Source organism: Monodon monoceros, unplaced genomic scaffold (genome assembly GCF_005190385.1).
Source record: "Monodon monoceros isolate NGI ecotype Baffin Bay Population unplaced genomic scaffold, NGI_Narwhal_1 Super_Scaffold_12, whole genome shotgun sequence".
Classification (NCBI taxonomy): Eukaryota; Metazoa; Chordata; class Mammalia; order Artiodactyla; family Monodontidae; genus Monodon; species Monodon monoceros.
In genome coordinates, this window is record NW_021703768.1 from 131,962,324 (window position 1) to 131,975,941 (window position 13,618).

The following is a 13,618-nucleotide window of genomic DNA, read 5'->3' on the forward strand; positions in this document are numbered from 1 at the left end:
GAAGGTCAGTGTGGGAGAGCCTTAAGCTGGGCATTTAATGTGACTTCCTAAATTAGAGGGGCAACAGCTACAGGGTCCAGGTACCACTTTGGCTGGGCTTGGCTCAAGGATCTTTGTAAACACGTTATAGAGAGCATGGGCTTTGTACAAATCGTATGGCTTCTGTGACTGAATTTGGACATTTGTGAGGCCGTTGGAAAAACCTTCAGGTAGCAGAGTCACTGAGGTCTTGGTGGTGTGAGCAGTGACAGAAGTGAAACCAGGCCACACAACCTAGGAGGAAGTTTTTCACAAGTCCAAGTCATAAAAATGGGTCCTCTCCTTGAGATTGTCACATTAAGTTAGTGTCAAGGCCTTGATTCTGTAATGCTACATGATCCCAGGTATGAAGATTTGGATGCGTGAGACCATGAGGTTACAGCTCAAAGCCATGCTTTTAAAATGCCCATCCAGAACGACCTTCTTTGGAAATCCCATGTGTGTTATACTTGGCAACTATTTAATTAGCCATGGTTATGGGTGGTTATTATATTATGACATTGCCTTGATGATTGGTGGTTCCTCCGTATTAATGGCAAAGCAACAGAAAGTTTCACTACATTGGTTCTCTGGGAAATATAATCCTATTGCATTTTGTGTGCAAAAAAACAGATTATCTTTAAGTCAACTGGATTTGTTTATGAACAGGTGAACACTGAAAAGAGCCTCATGAAGGAGCAGAGTAATGCTTTGTAGTTAAGCCTACTTAATATCAATATATCATAGTTGCATGTGCCTTAGGAAACGGAGGCAGGTTGTGTAAGTTTTCATTCCTTTGCTTCTGATCTTATAGCTGTTTACTTATTACCGGAGGATATGCTCTGCAATTTAGCATTGGCTTGATTTTTATTCATTCACTGAACAAGTGTATGCAATTGTGTGTGTATATATGTATAATTATACATACACATGCATAATTACATATACTTACATAGATGCATACACACACACACGCATTGTTTAGGTGCTACTAGAGTTCAAAGAAGTTTTAAGTACTTGGAAGAGTTTGGGATATATTCCGAGAGGTGACATATATCACTGTAAAATATGTTGTATGACACTGAAAGAAGTTCCCTATGACTGATGGAAAATACTGTTGTCTTGTGATTCTTAAGAAGGGAGTGTATTTGCTTAGAAAGATTCTGTTTTCAAATATACATGCCTGGTGCACCGCCACAGATAAAAGTAGGCCTCTTGGGGAGTATATTATACTGATCAAGGTTCACTTTTGCTAAATTATTCAATTTTTGAGAATGCTTTGATGCATGATTGGTATAGAGGGAGGGGGAAAATAAGAGCGTTAATCACATCAAAAGACAAATATTTATTCTGCACCTATTGTGGTCTAGGCATTGCTATACTCTTATAAATCAGATTATGACTCCCTCGTTTCAGATTCTGCCATGGGTTTTCAATGACTTTTCAGTAACGTCTGAACTTCTTGCTATAATCTCCAAGGCCCAGCATCATCTGACTCGAGTCAACTTTTCAGCCTCATCTCACTCCCGTCTCTGCTTCACTCGTTACAGCCAGTCCCACAGACCTTGTCTGCGTTGGGACACTTGCCTTTGCTTCCCTTCTTCTGCCTGAGATAGTTTTTTTTTTTTTTTTTTTTTTTGCCCCTACCCTCACCTTGCTGTCTTTTTCTCATCCTTCAAGTCTCAGCATAAATGTTACATCCTTAGAAAGTTCTCTCTAGATGAGTGTATATAAAATACTTTTCATCCTGTGATGCTCTCTTGAACATTACCAGATATATTTCAGTGTAGATACTTCACATGTTTCATTTTGTTTCTAAGCATTTACTGCACATAGTCCCCCACCACCCAGCCTGTGAGCTTCATAAAGACAAGTTAACTCTTCTTCCTTGTGGTATCTTGAGACCCTTCCCGCGGTATATGGAATTTGATTGACCATCAATAATTATTTGATGAGGGATTAGACGGATGAAAGACATTTAGATAGGTCCAATTTGAGATGGAAACTGGAGTAAAAGTGGTAAGTTGAGTTTAATTCTCATAGAAGTACAAAATGAAAGTATGACACTGGACATTGTCTCTGAGATGGGAGCAAGAGAATGCTAACTCATAATGTGAAGTTGGGAGGAAGAGGCAGAGAGGAGAGTTTGGAAAGACAGACAGTAATCAAAGATAGAGGGAAGAAGCCAGAAGTGTCATGAATATCAAAGAAGGACAAAATTTCCAGGCGAGGAGGGGAAGTTGGCAATGACCAAACACGCAAGGAAAATGGGTGTTAAGAAGAGTGCATTGAATTTTGATCAGGGACGTCACTAGTGATTTTTGAATGGGCCATTTCAGTAGATAGATGAGAGTATGAGGTTTCTAGCATTTGCCAAGGACCTGGAAACCTGGGCATTAATAAGAGTAAAGTTAGGCAACATGTGGAGAGGATTATAAAGGTAAGCTAAGATTCTGTTTAATGCCAAAGAGATTTAAAAACCAAGCACCAAAGGCTGCAAAGAGCATAATATTCAATATACTGCTGCAAGAGGTTAATGGAAATGAAAGCTCCAGGGTAGGAATGCAGTGAAAAAGTGAGGGATGGCAAAGCATACATTTAGGTTACGGGAGGAAGATGGGTAATCCTGTGAGAAATAACACAAGTAGAGGCAAAGATGGCCCAAGGATGTTTTTTTTGTGTTGGATGTAAATTCGCATTCTTAAAACGTGGTCCTTGGGCCTTTTATATCCAGAATCAGTTTTGCTGCTCGTTAAAAATACAGATTTCTCAGATGCACGCCAGACTTACTGAATTATTCCTTGGCGTGAAGCCTAGGAATCTGCATTTATTGCACTTATTGTTTGCCAGGGTGGTTCTGACATATTCAAAAGTCTGAAAATCCCTCCCAGTGGAACACAGGTAAGTGTACCTCTCATTGAGCTCAGCTAGGCAGTGACGTCTTATGAGGATGTTCCACTGAGGTTTTGATGTACACTTGGGGTTCTTTATGGGAGGGACCAGAGGACTCTCCAGGTTTGGTGAAGCCCGAAGCTTGAACAATTTGTGGGGCTGTTTTAAGGAAAAAACTGAAAAAATTAGAAATACAAACTCAAGTTAAGAAACCATGACTATGTACTTAGAATGAGGAAATTAAATTATTAATTTTTAAAAGCTGACCTATCATAAAATCCAGAAAAAATAATATTAATTAACTATCTGACATACTTTTCCTACAGTTTTTGGTGGCATATCCTTTGATTGCCTCTTCATATGAAGGTGCTACCATTTTCTCTCTAGACAATAGAAAGATAATTGTCTCCTATGCTGATTTCAATAAAATTTTTTTTTAAATTATTGATAGTTGTGAAGCATAAAACATGTAATTTTATGTACAGAATTCAGTCACACGGTGCACACAACTTGAAAACACAAGAATTCTGATTAATTCTCTTTTCCATGATTTCCATAAGAAAAGAAAAACTGCGGGGAACATTTATTTTCTGTGCTGCCTTGAGTATATTCTTGACAGGAGAGAATTTCTGTTTTGACTGGGTGTCAGTGAGAATTGAATTCTACACTTGAAATTTTACGTAACTGATGATAAGAAAAAAAATTTCCACCTAGCTTCTGGCTCATCTAGTATCCACGTATTTCTGGTGCTGGCCATCATAGGACACGTTTACATGGCAATGTGTGCTTTGGTCATATACCTTCATGACAGCACGCTTGGTGAGTTGGAGCCAAGGATGGAAGGAGAATTCCTGGAAGACATTCTTATACGAGGGGAGTTAGCATAATGTACCTCTACAGGGAGGTGTCTGCAAACCATGTAAATACATACCACTGCACCCAAACTATGTGAGCCCCCAATTCAACTTCCTCTTATTCGGACCTTCAAGATGCATGTAAATCCTCCAAAACCACGCAACATAAGGGGAAGGTGAAAAAGGGTCTTTTTCATCTTACTTTAGTTGAGTTTTACAAAAATGTATGATGGCTGTTAATACACTACTAGGGCCCCTTCCGGGGCCATGGAAGGGACTTGGATAAGGAGGACCTGAAACTTCAACTTTATTCCCTATACAGCAGATTTCTCCCAGGAAGGACCAAAAAGAAACACAGATTGGAGTCTGTCTTTCCTCTTAAGTTTTTCTTATTTCAACATGTTTCTGTTTTTGACTAGAAAAATTAATGTACTCAGCTTATCTAAATTTTCTAAGCAGGATTATTTATAACAGATGTATCTGTTACCATATTGTTTGGCTGGCAACACTTTGTATTCTTTTTTCTTTTTTTTTTAAATAATTTTATTGGAGTATAGTTGACTTACAATGTTGTGTTAATTTCAGGTGTACAGCAAAGTGAATTAGCTATACATACACATATATCCACTCTTTCTTAGATTCTTTTCCCATATAGGTTATTACAGACTACTGAGTAATAGATTACTTTGCTTTACACTAGTTCCTTATTAGTTATCTATTTTATATACAGTAGTGTGTATATATCAATCCCAATCTCCCAATTTATCCCTTTCCCCCCCACCGCCCCCGGTAACCCTAAGTTTGTTTTCTACATCTGTGACTCTATTTCTGTTTTGTAAATAAGTTCATTTGTACCGTTTTTTTTTTTTTAGATTCCACATATAAGTGATGTCAACACTTTGTATTATAATCATTTGTACAACATGGCCTCCTTCCTCCCTCCCTCCCTCCTTCTGTCTTTCCTTCCTTCCTTGAATTGCAGACTGGAATGTTTTGTTTGATGTGGTTCCTTAAAGTAGGCAGGAAGTATGGCACCGGTGCAAGAGCCCTCATGACATACAGAATCAGGCACTACACCATGTATCAGAGGATCTGGGTTCTGGTCCCCGCTCAGCTTCTAATTCACTGTGTGGCTTGAAAGGTCACTACTTCCCCTTACTGTCTTTGAGCTCCTCAGCTGGTCAGTTAACATGGGGGGAAAAGTCAGTGGTTTCTAAGAATCCGAAGGTTCTGTAGAAGTGCTTCAGGGGTGGCCAAGCCCTCACTCTTGCTTTAAGCAAAGGAGCTCTGCTGGTCTGCTTTATACTCTAGAATTTATTTCAAGATTTTTGCCTTGAAATGGTTGTATTATGAAAAAAAAAAAGGTATAACTGATTCATTTTGCTGTGCAACAGAGACTAACACAACATTGTAAATCAACTATACTTCAATAAAAGTCAATTAAAAAAAAAGCAGCAGCAGCCAGGGAGGTATCTGGCTTAATAACAGCAACAGCAAAAAAGGCATTTTAAGATAAGCTGCCCCTAATGCCTGGAATGACCTGGGGAGCTTTCCAGTTCCATTGTAGAGCTCAGAATTTGATTTTGTATCTGTTAAAAGTTTGTTTGGGGTTCTGCTGCATAGTCAGGGTTGAGACATTATTCTAGATCAGTGGTATGCAACCTTGTCTACACTTTAGGATTATCTGGGGGACTTTTTAAAAAATTCCTTGTGATTATTGTTTAATTAACCTGAGTGTAGATGGTTTAAAAGCTCCACAGGTTCCTCTGATGTACATCAGGATCGCAAAATCCGAGTGGAGATAATCATTGCCTCTGTCAAGTTCAAATCTGTGTATGAAAAAAAAAATCACACGTATGATGTCCATATCCACAGCCTGATAAATATTTATTGACCATGTCATTTCCATTTTATAGCTAAATTATGTAATGCCCCCATCGGTTGGGATAAATGTCAGAGAAAAGGCACCTGGTGTGCTGGCAATATCGCTAGCTTCTGTACACTCATTTGTCAAGAATTTCTCACCGTTCTTCACACCTGCAAGGGTCAAAGACTACAATTCTTGTCCTTGCCCTGCCACAAACCCTGGAGCCGTGCACAAGTGTGTCAGCTTCTCTAGTCTTAAGTCAGCTGACTCATAGAACTAATTGATTAGAATCAAAGGACCTTGCAGATAGGATTCTAAGATTTTGTGGTTATTTCCTTAATTTACAGAATATGATTTAATGGAAAAGAAAGGCCTAATTTCCTTCAGACTTGTAAGACATTTATTTTCCCTTCTTATTGGTCTTGGTGTGTGAAAAGGTCAGTGAGAGATGACATTGCTGTGTTCCCGTGTTGTTACAACGCAGCTCTGGTCTGCAGAATTGTAAGGGGCTGAGTAATACAACTGAGATCCCTTCATAGTGTGAAGCTCAGTGCTTGGATGGGAAGCCAGGGCTTTGGGAGACTGAAGTGGAAATTTGCAAGAATACAAACAAGAAGTTCCCCCTGGTGTTTGGCTTGGACTTTTGTACACACCCAGATGGCAGCAGATTTCATAGCGGATGGGAAATCATTCATTCATTCATCATTTATGCATTCATTTTTTTCACATATTCATTCCACTCACATATGTTTGAACACATACTCATATTAGGGCCTGATTTTGGTGCTAGGGGAGTGTTCACAATGACATAGATGTATGTAGATCTTCACTGAGCATTTGAGTTGACCTTAAGTAAGAATTTACTTGGTTTTTCAAATGGAATTCCACTGATGCCTAAAGGCCATGAGTCCTCTGGGGGATTTTTAGATTTTATGTGTGCATTTTAGTGATTATCCAAAAACCGTACAATAAGTATATTCTGAACCATCTGGAAGATGACCTCATAACCAAGGATATGATTTTAGGGCCTACATTTTGTTTGTCACTATGGTCACTTTGGCACCATATATCACTAATGTAAGTGCTATTGACTAAGATGAAAATAAGCAGAGAATGGCCTTATTCCTAGAGAATGCAGTCTGCCTACGTGAGGGCCAAATGAAGTAAAAATCCCAAAATAAAGCTTGTGCAGTCATTTGAAAGGAGAAAAGCAGTAGAGGCCATGTTGTCACATGGCTCATGGCAGAGTAGGGATGCTCAGAAGATGCTGTGCTAAAGTCCTTGGTACCACATTATGCTGTTTAGTTTTGCAAGTCATCATTCTTCTCAGTAGTCAGTTATTTCCCATTTTGAATGATACGCATTGGCAGCTTTGTTTGTATTTAATTTTAAAATTTGTTTTGGTTGGAGAATTTTATAGAAGTGATAAGTTTACTTAGATTTGTGTTGGTACCTAATTAGCAGTGCCAGTATAAAGATAATTTGTGTCAACAGCGGGGGTTTGGGAAAGCTTCCTTACTTTAAAGGGGATTCGAATATTACTTAATGTTGGCAGATATTTTTTTCTAATTTATCTCACTCTGCTATTATCACTGTTTAACTAGTTTGTTCTCCCCATTAGCCTGCAAGCTCCTGGAAGGCACGTTCACGCCTTACTTGACTTTGAGCCTCTTTTATGTTTATTAAATAAATGTGTTGATAACAATTAGAATTGTCTAACTCATAAGGACCACTTGAAAAGGGTAGTGAGATCTCTGTCAGGGGAAGCATTTAAGCACAGGCTATCTATCACCTTTTGAAGATCCCTGAGTCAAGTGAGGCTTAATCTATGTGCCCATCAGCACCCCTTTGAACTCTGGAATGGAGGGAAGATCAAATTTGTTACTTTTGCCACTAACTTTTTGGCAATACAGAATGATTGCATTTGAGATAATTTTACCTCCCCCCTCCCCCAAATCAGTTGCTACGTAGTAGTATTACACCACCATGAAGAACTGCTGGGGTTAATTTATTTTCTCAGGTGAATTCTAAATTTTACCCTGAGGACTTTGAGTGGCTCCCTCACAAAGATGTTGGAATTCTAAGAATCATTTGGAAAATGGCTTCCTACGGGTCCCTCTCCTCCTGTGATATATATATATATGTGGCTGTCTCAGTGCATATCATGAGAGATGTCTGCGTGAAACGGGAGAGCTCACGCAAGCCTCCAGAGGAGCCCCTTTTGTCCAGGGGAAACAGATTTTTTTAGAGTTGTCAGGAGGGTGGAAACATAGACAGCAGTCCGCCATCTCTCTTCATCAGTTGATTTTTTTCCATTCTTTTTTTTTCCTCTCTCTCTCTCTGAGCAGTTTAATATGAGTGCTTCTCTCTCACCTCATTTATTTCAGATGCCTCAGGAACAGTACACCCACCACCGGAGCACCATGCCCAGCTCCGAGGGACCACAGGTATACAAAGTGGGGATTTATGGCTGGCGGAAAAGATGCCTGTATTTCTTTGTCCTACTCCTGATGATTTTAATACTGGTGAACTTGGCCATGACCATCTGGATTCTCAAAGTCATGAACTTCACGATTGTAAGTAAAACCACAGGGTTTTCTTTAGCTTTCCTTGGGGGAAGGGAAAGCATGGGGCAAGAAAAAGAAATGTGGAAAGTGATGGCAATAGGATTCAAATAACCTGTACGCTGGTATCTTGGTGAAAAAACATCGCTGTTCAGATTACATGTGGGGATTGACTTCTTTTAGATCTCAATTCTTCAGAGGCTGGTAATCCACTTTTGCGGCATTTTCCTTCCTTTATGATCCATCGTGTATGCTTTCCTTCTATTTTGATAACTGTGTTTCTGTAATCTGTAGCTTATGAGTACTTTGAGTAAATAATCCAAGGAGAAAGATGTGATAGAGTCCAAAGTAGTAAGTTTTTCCAAATTTTAATGGTGATTAAGAAAGTTTTTGTGAGGTAGGGATTGAAACATCAGAGTAAAATTAGTCTTTGGGGATTATCTAAGAGTTTTCACTGTCTGTTTCCACCTGGTAGCTCATTACTATGGTTCATGGGGCATTTCCTCAGTTTTCAGGATGGCAGTTCTCTTTCCTACTGCTTGGGTAGGATGGAAACGAGAGTGTAGCCATGTTACATTTTTTTAAAAAGAATTTGTGGTTATGCTTCTTTGAAGAATTTCTTGCACTTAGGACCACTCTACAGATTGGACATTTACTTGTTGAAGTTCAAATGAAAAGAACATCCTGGCAAAATGATTTCTGGAGTTACACTGAGGTTTTTCCCTAGAGCTTTTCTGGAGATTATAACAGTACAAATATTATAATGTCTCTTATTAGTGATGGCACAGTGGGCAGTAATCTGCTGCCCTGAAAACGCTTGCTTTTCCTCTTGTGATGGCAGACGTAAGCAATTACATTGGCAGTAAAAAGAACTCCTGTTTGATAAGGAAACGTGACCATAACACAATTAAGAGTAAGGTTTTCATGTGAAAATTCACAATAGAATAGAAAATCCAAATATATGCCTTTCCTGAATTATAAAGCTTGTTTTTATCCTTAACACCCTGTGCATAGATAGACTTTCTTGCCTTTGCTCAGGCCATTTCTTCTTCTTGGGCTGCTTTTCTCCATCTTTTGTGCCTGGTACAACCCCTCCTTCATGCTTCTGTAGCCCCATTAATGTATTTATTATTATACTGATCACTCCAGATAATACTTTTTATGTGTGTTTCCCAGGCAGAGTGAACTTTGAGAATAGCAAGGGCTGCATCTCTTTTCCATGGGCCTCCATTCATCACTCGTGGGAGGTGCTATTGGTACTTGACTCCTGAGGATTCTGTAAACCATGGTTAGAAACAATGCATCAGAATGGCTCATTTTTTTTAATTGAAGTATGGTTGATTTACAGTGTTGTGTTAATTTCTGCAGTAGAGCAAAGAGATTCAGTTATACATATATATATGTTCTTTTTTATATTCTTTTCCATTGTGGTTTATCACAGGATATGAATATAGTTCCCTATGCTATACAGTAGGACCTTGTTTTGTATCCATTCTGTATACATTCTGTTTATACTAGTTTGCATCTGCTAACTCCAATCCATCCGTCCCTGACTCCCTTCCCCTTGTCAACCACAAGTCTGTTCTCTATGTCTGTGCGTCTTTTCCTGTTTCATAGATAGGTTCATTTCCGTCATATTTTAAATTCCACATATAAGTGATAATATATGGTATTTGTCTTTCTCTTTCTGACTTCACTTAGTATTATAATCTCTAGGTCCATCCATGTTGCTGCAAATGACATTCTTTCATTCTTTTCTAAGGTTTGGTAGTATTCCATTGTATATATGTACATCTTATTTATCCATTCATCTGTCAGTGGACATTTAGGTTGTTTCCATGTCTTAGCTATTTTAAATAGTGCTGCTATGAACATAGGGGCACACGTATCTTTTTGACTTATAGTTTTGTCTGGATATATGCCCAGGAGTGGCTGGATCATATGGTGACCCTATATTTAATTTTTTGCTGGACCTCCATACTGCTCTCCATAGTGTCTGTACCAACTTACATTCCCACCCACAGTGTAGGAGGGTTTCCTTTTCTCCACACCCTCTCCAACATTTATTATTTGTAGGCTTTTTAATGATGGAGAAAGGCTCACTTTTTAATACTTGGAGTAAACGCTAGGAAACTAAGCTTCTGTATTGCAGTATTAAGTTTGGAAGATGATACGGGTCAATTTCCATGGGATTGTAGGGGTCTAAGACAGTATGTTCTAGACTATTGGAGCACGTTAGCTTCCACTTCTGAATCAGAGTAGGTAAACACTTTTTGAACTTGGACTTACTTTATAGACAAGCAAACTTCAGAGAAGTATTTTAAGCAGCAGAGAGAGAAAGATGTGATCAGATTTGTAGCCTAGATACTTGCTCAGGTGAGGATGCAATATAATGGAGAAAGTTTCTCAGAGTTTGGGCCTCTAAAAGGAGTCTTGAGTCTGTTTGGTCTTAAATCCAAGGAAGCATAGTTGTCTTTTGTCGATATGCATGTTCTGTGATGTTTTTATTTTGTATTTCAAAAGCCTTAAAGTATAAAACCTTCTGTATTGTAATATAAAATAGGAGAAGACTGAAGTTAGGGCAGTAGGATGGAGAGTAAAGATTCAAAAAACATTTAAAAGATGGAAGCAGCACACCTCAACTACTGCCTGGATATAAGAGTTGAGGGTTTGGAAGACACTCTGGAATACCCCCGGGTTCTGGCTGGTGAGATGGTTGGATGGTAGGACCAAAATAAAACACGATAGAATTCATTACCTTCCCACTGGAACTTAGCTGGGACTCGTGAATCCCCCTAATTCCCTGTTTGGGGCTCTTTTTGTTATTTTTAGCTAGTTTGGGGTAAAGTTAATTTATAGAACCCGAAAGATTTGAGGGTGGATGTGGTGGAGCATATGAAGTCAAACCCTGACAACCGTGATATGATACAGATATGGCTTCTCGAGTGTGCTTTATCTGTCAGGCTTAATAGTGAGAGGTCTATGTAAATGTGTACTGAGTGACAGTTCACTCAATGTATGGGAGCTTGGGGAGCAATATGATATTAAGGTCATAATCTCTATGAAATAGGCCATTTCCTGTAGTTAACTAAATTGATTGCCAAAGTTGAGAGCTCTTAAAGCTTTACGAAACCAACTACTTACTAAAGTGAGAATAATGCCATGGTTAGCCATAATTGGTGCTTTATAGCAGTAATGCTTTGAAGCAAATAGAGCTGAAGTGTCAGAAAATTGGTCTTTCCCTGTACGTTAAAAGCATATTCTCTGTCAATTACAGTATAATACACATTCTTTTAGAATTATAATTCTTTTCCACAAATAATAATTTACTGAGAGTGAAGATCTTGGGAAAGAATGAGGTATTAACCAATGTTACGTTGGTGATGGTGGGGTGAACGAACATAGGAAATCAATGTGACAACAGTTAAGCACTTTATGCAAGGATTGTCAATAGGAAACTGATTATTTTGTACACCTGGAATGTTTGATAATTTGGAAAAGCTCACACTGTAATCAAACCCTCTGAGTAATGACAAACGAAGACAGTGACGTCATCTGAAAGTGTTTCTGAAGACTTGGCAATTTATCCCAGATTGGACATCCAGAATTTTCTTTTCTGTCGGACTTACATTTTCTGCCATCCCCAGGGGTATATGCTGGAGGAATCCTTACATTATAACAATCTGGAAAAACATCCAACCAAGTTTTCTTTGTCCCAAATGTAAATCAGAAGAAAAATGAATTTTCTCTCCTCTGCTTTCAGCAGATTATTATGGTGTTCATTATTAAGCAGGACAGCATTATTCTCTCCTACTCTTCTCTATTATTTTTCCCTACTTGAAGGAGTGTTTGGTTTTCCTATGTTATAAACACCTGTAGGTTAACCTGTCCTAGTTTATCACACACTGTACTTTACAAGAGGACTAGAATTTATTAAGTGTGTTCTGTGCCAGTCACTGTGCTTGGCAGTTAAAAAATCTCTCTTTTAATTTTCCAAACAACTCTACAAATTAGGTATTATAATCTCCATTTTAGTAGAATAAAACCCAAGGCTCAGAGAAGTTGAGTGACTTCCTAGAAGACAGAGCTAGTAAGTCACAGAACGGGTGCCTGACTTCAAAGCCCATCCCTTTCCACCACACTTTACCTGCTCCTGCTAACTGCTACAATGACCGGGCTTTTCAGCAAAACTCTGAAGCTGCCAGAATGGTTCATCATCTTCGTTACCCACCCTGTGTCCTCCGATCACACATTTCCCTCCCAGCCGAGACATCCACTGACATTTCCTGCCTGGAGTAGTTTGCAGTAGTGCTGGCTGTTCAGTCCTTAACTCAGTTCTCTTTGCACTACAGCCGATGCCCCTCTCCCTTCACTGCCTTCACCTTTTGTTTTAGCCCCTTGTTATGTTTATGTAAACATTTAATATAAACTTAATAATACAATCTGTGGCATAGGTTGGTGTGTAGACGCCATGAGTTAATGCACGTTAGGCGTGTACGTATAGCAGCTACTCACCCATAGGAAGAGTCTGTGCCGGCAACAGAAGGTCATGGGAGACCCCATACCACATGGCAGTGGTTAGGGGCTCAGACTCTGGACGCATGTTCTAGGTTCTGCTACTTACTTTGGCATATTTCACAACCTTTCTGTGCTGCAGTATACTGGGAGTAATAGCAATACCTACCTGTTCATAGGATTGTTATGAAGAATAAATGAGGTGATGCATGTAAAGTGCTTAGAAATGGAGCTTGGCACACAGTAAGTGCGTTATGTTAGTGTTTGCCATTATCGTCGTCATCATCACCATCACCATCACCAACATCATTTACTGAAGGCTCATTTTGCACCAGACTCTATGCCATAGCAACTTGTAAGTATTATGTAGCTTAATCCTTATGTGGCTAGGTATTATCATGATAGCAACTTCACAGGGAGGAGAGAGGCTCAATAACTGGATTTGGGATCACAAAGCTAAAAAGTGGCAGAGTAGGGATTTGAATCCAAGCAGTCTGAGTGTGAAGCCTGGTTTATTAATCTGTGTGACATATCGTTGGGCAGTGCAGAAAGCCCTAGCACAAGTGTCGAGGAACTGGACACCTAGTGGGCCATGAACTACATCACCTTTTCCCTCTGGGGCTCAGTAAAGAAATGAATGCATTGAAGCAGGTGTCCTTGAGGACTGCAAGGCATCTTCCTGTTTGAACACTACAGTTTTGTCTTTTGAACTTCACCTTGACCATGTGAGATCTCACCCTCTAGAGGGCTGATGCTTCTGACAAAGCATTCCAGCAGCCCAATCCAGATACCTTGGCCTCAGAAGACCTCCCCAAATACTGCAGTATTGATCGTCTACACTGTCATTTAGCACAAGTGGTCACTGAGTGGAAAAACTTAAAAGGCTCGGGGATTTTCCATAGGTGGCA

The 13,618-nt window shown here is 39.3% G+C and overlaps 1 protein-coding gene across 2 annotated transcripts in view; it reads left to right on the top strand.

Annotated features, from left to right (window-relative positions):
• The window catches only part of SGCD (sarcoglycan delta), an 852,328-nt gene that overhangs the window by 455,602 nt on the left and 383,108 nt on the right, over nucleotides 1-13,618 (top strand). For both annotated transcript variants that reach the window (XM_029218575.1, XM_029218577.1), the window contains one exon: nucleotides 8,019-8,207. In XM_029218575.1, coding sequence (XP_029074408.1) covers nucleotides 8,019-8,207 — 189 coding nt within the window. The remainder of the gene's footprint in view (nucleotides 1-8,018; nucleotides 8,208-13,618) is intronic.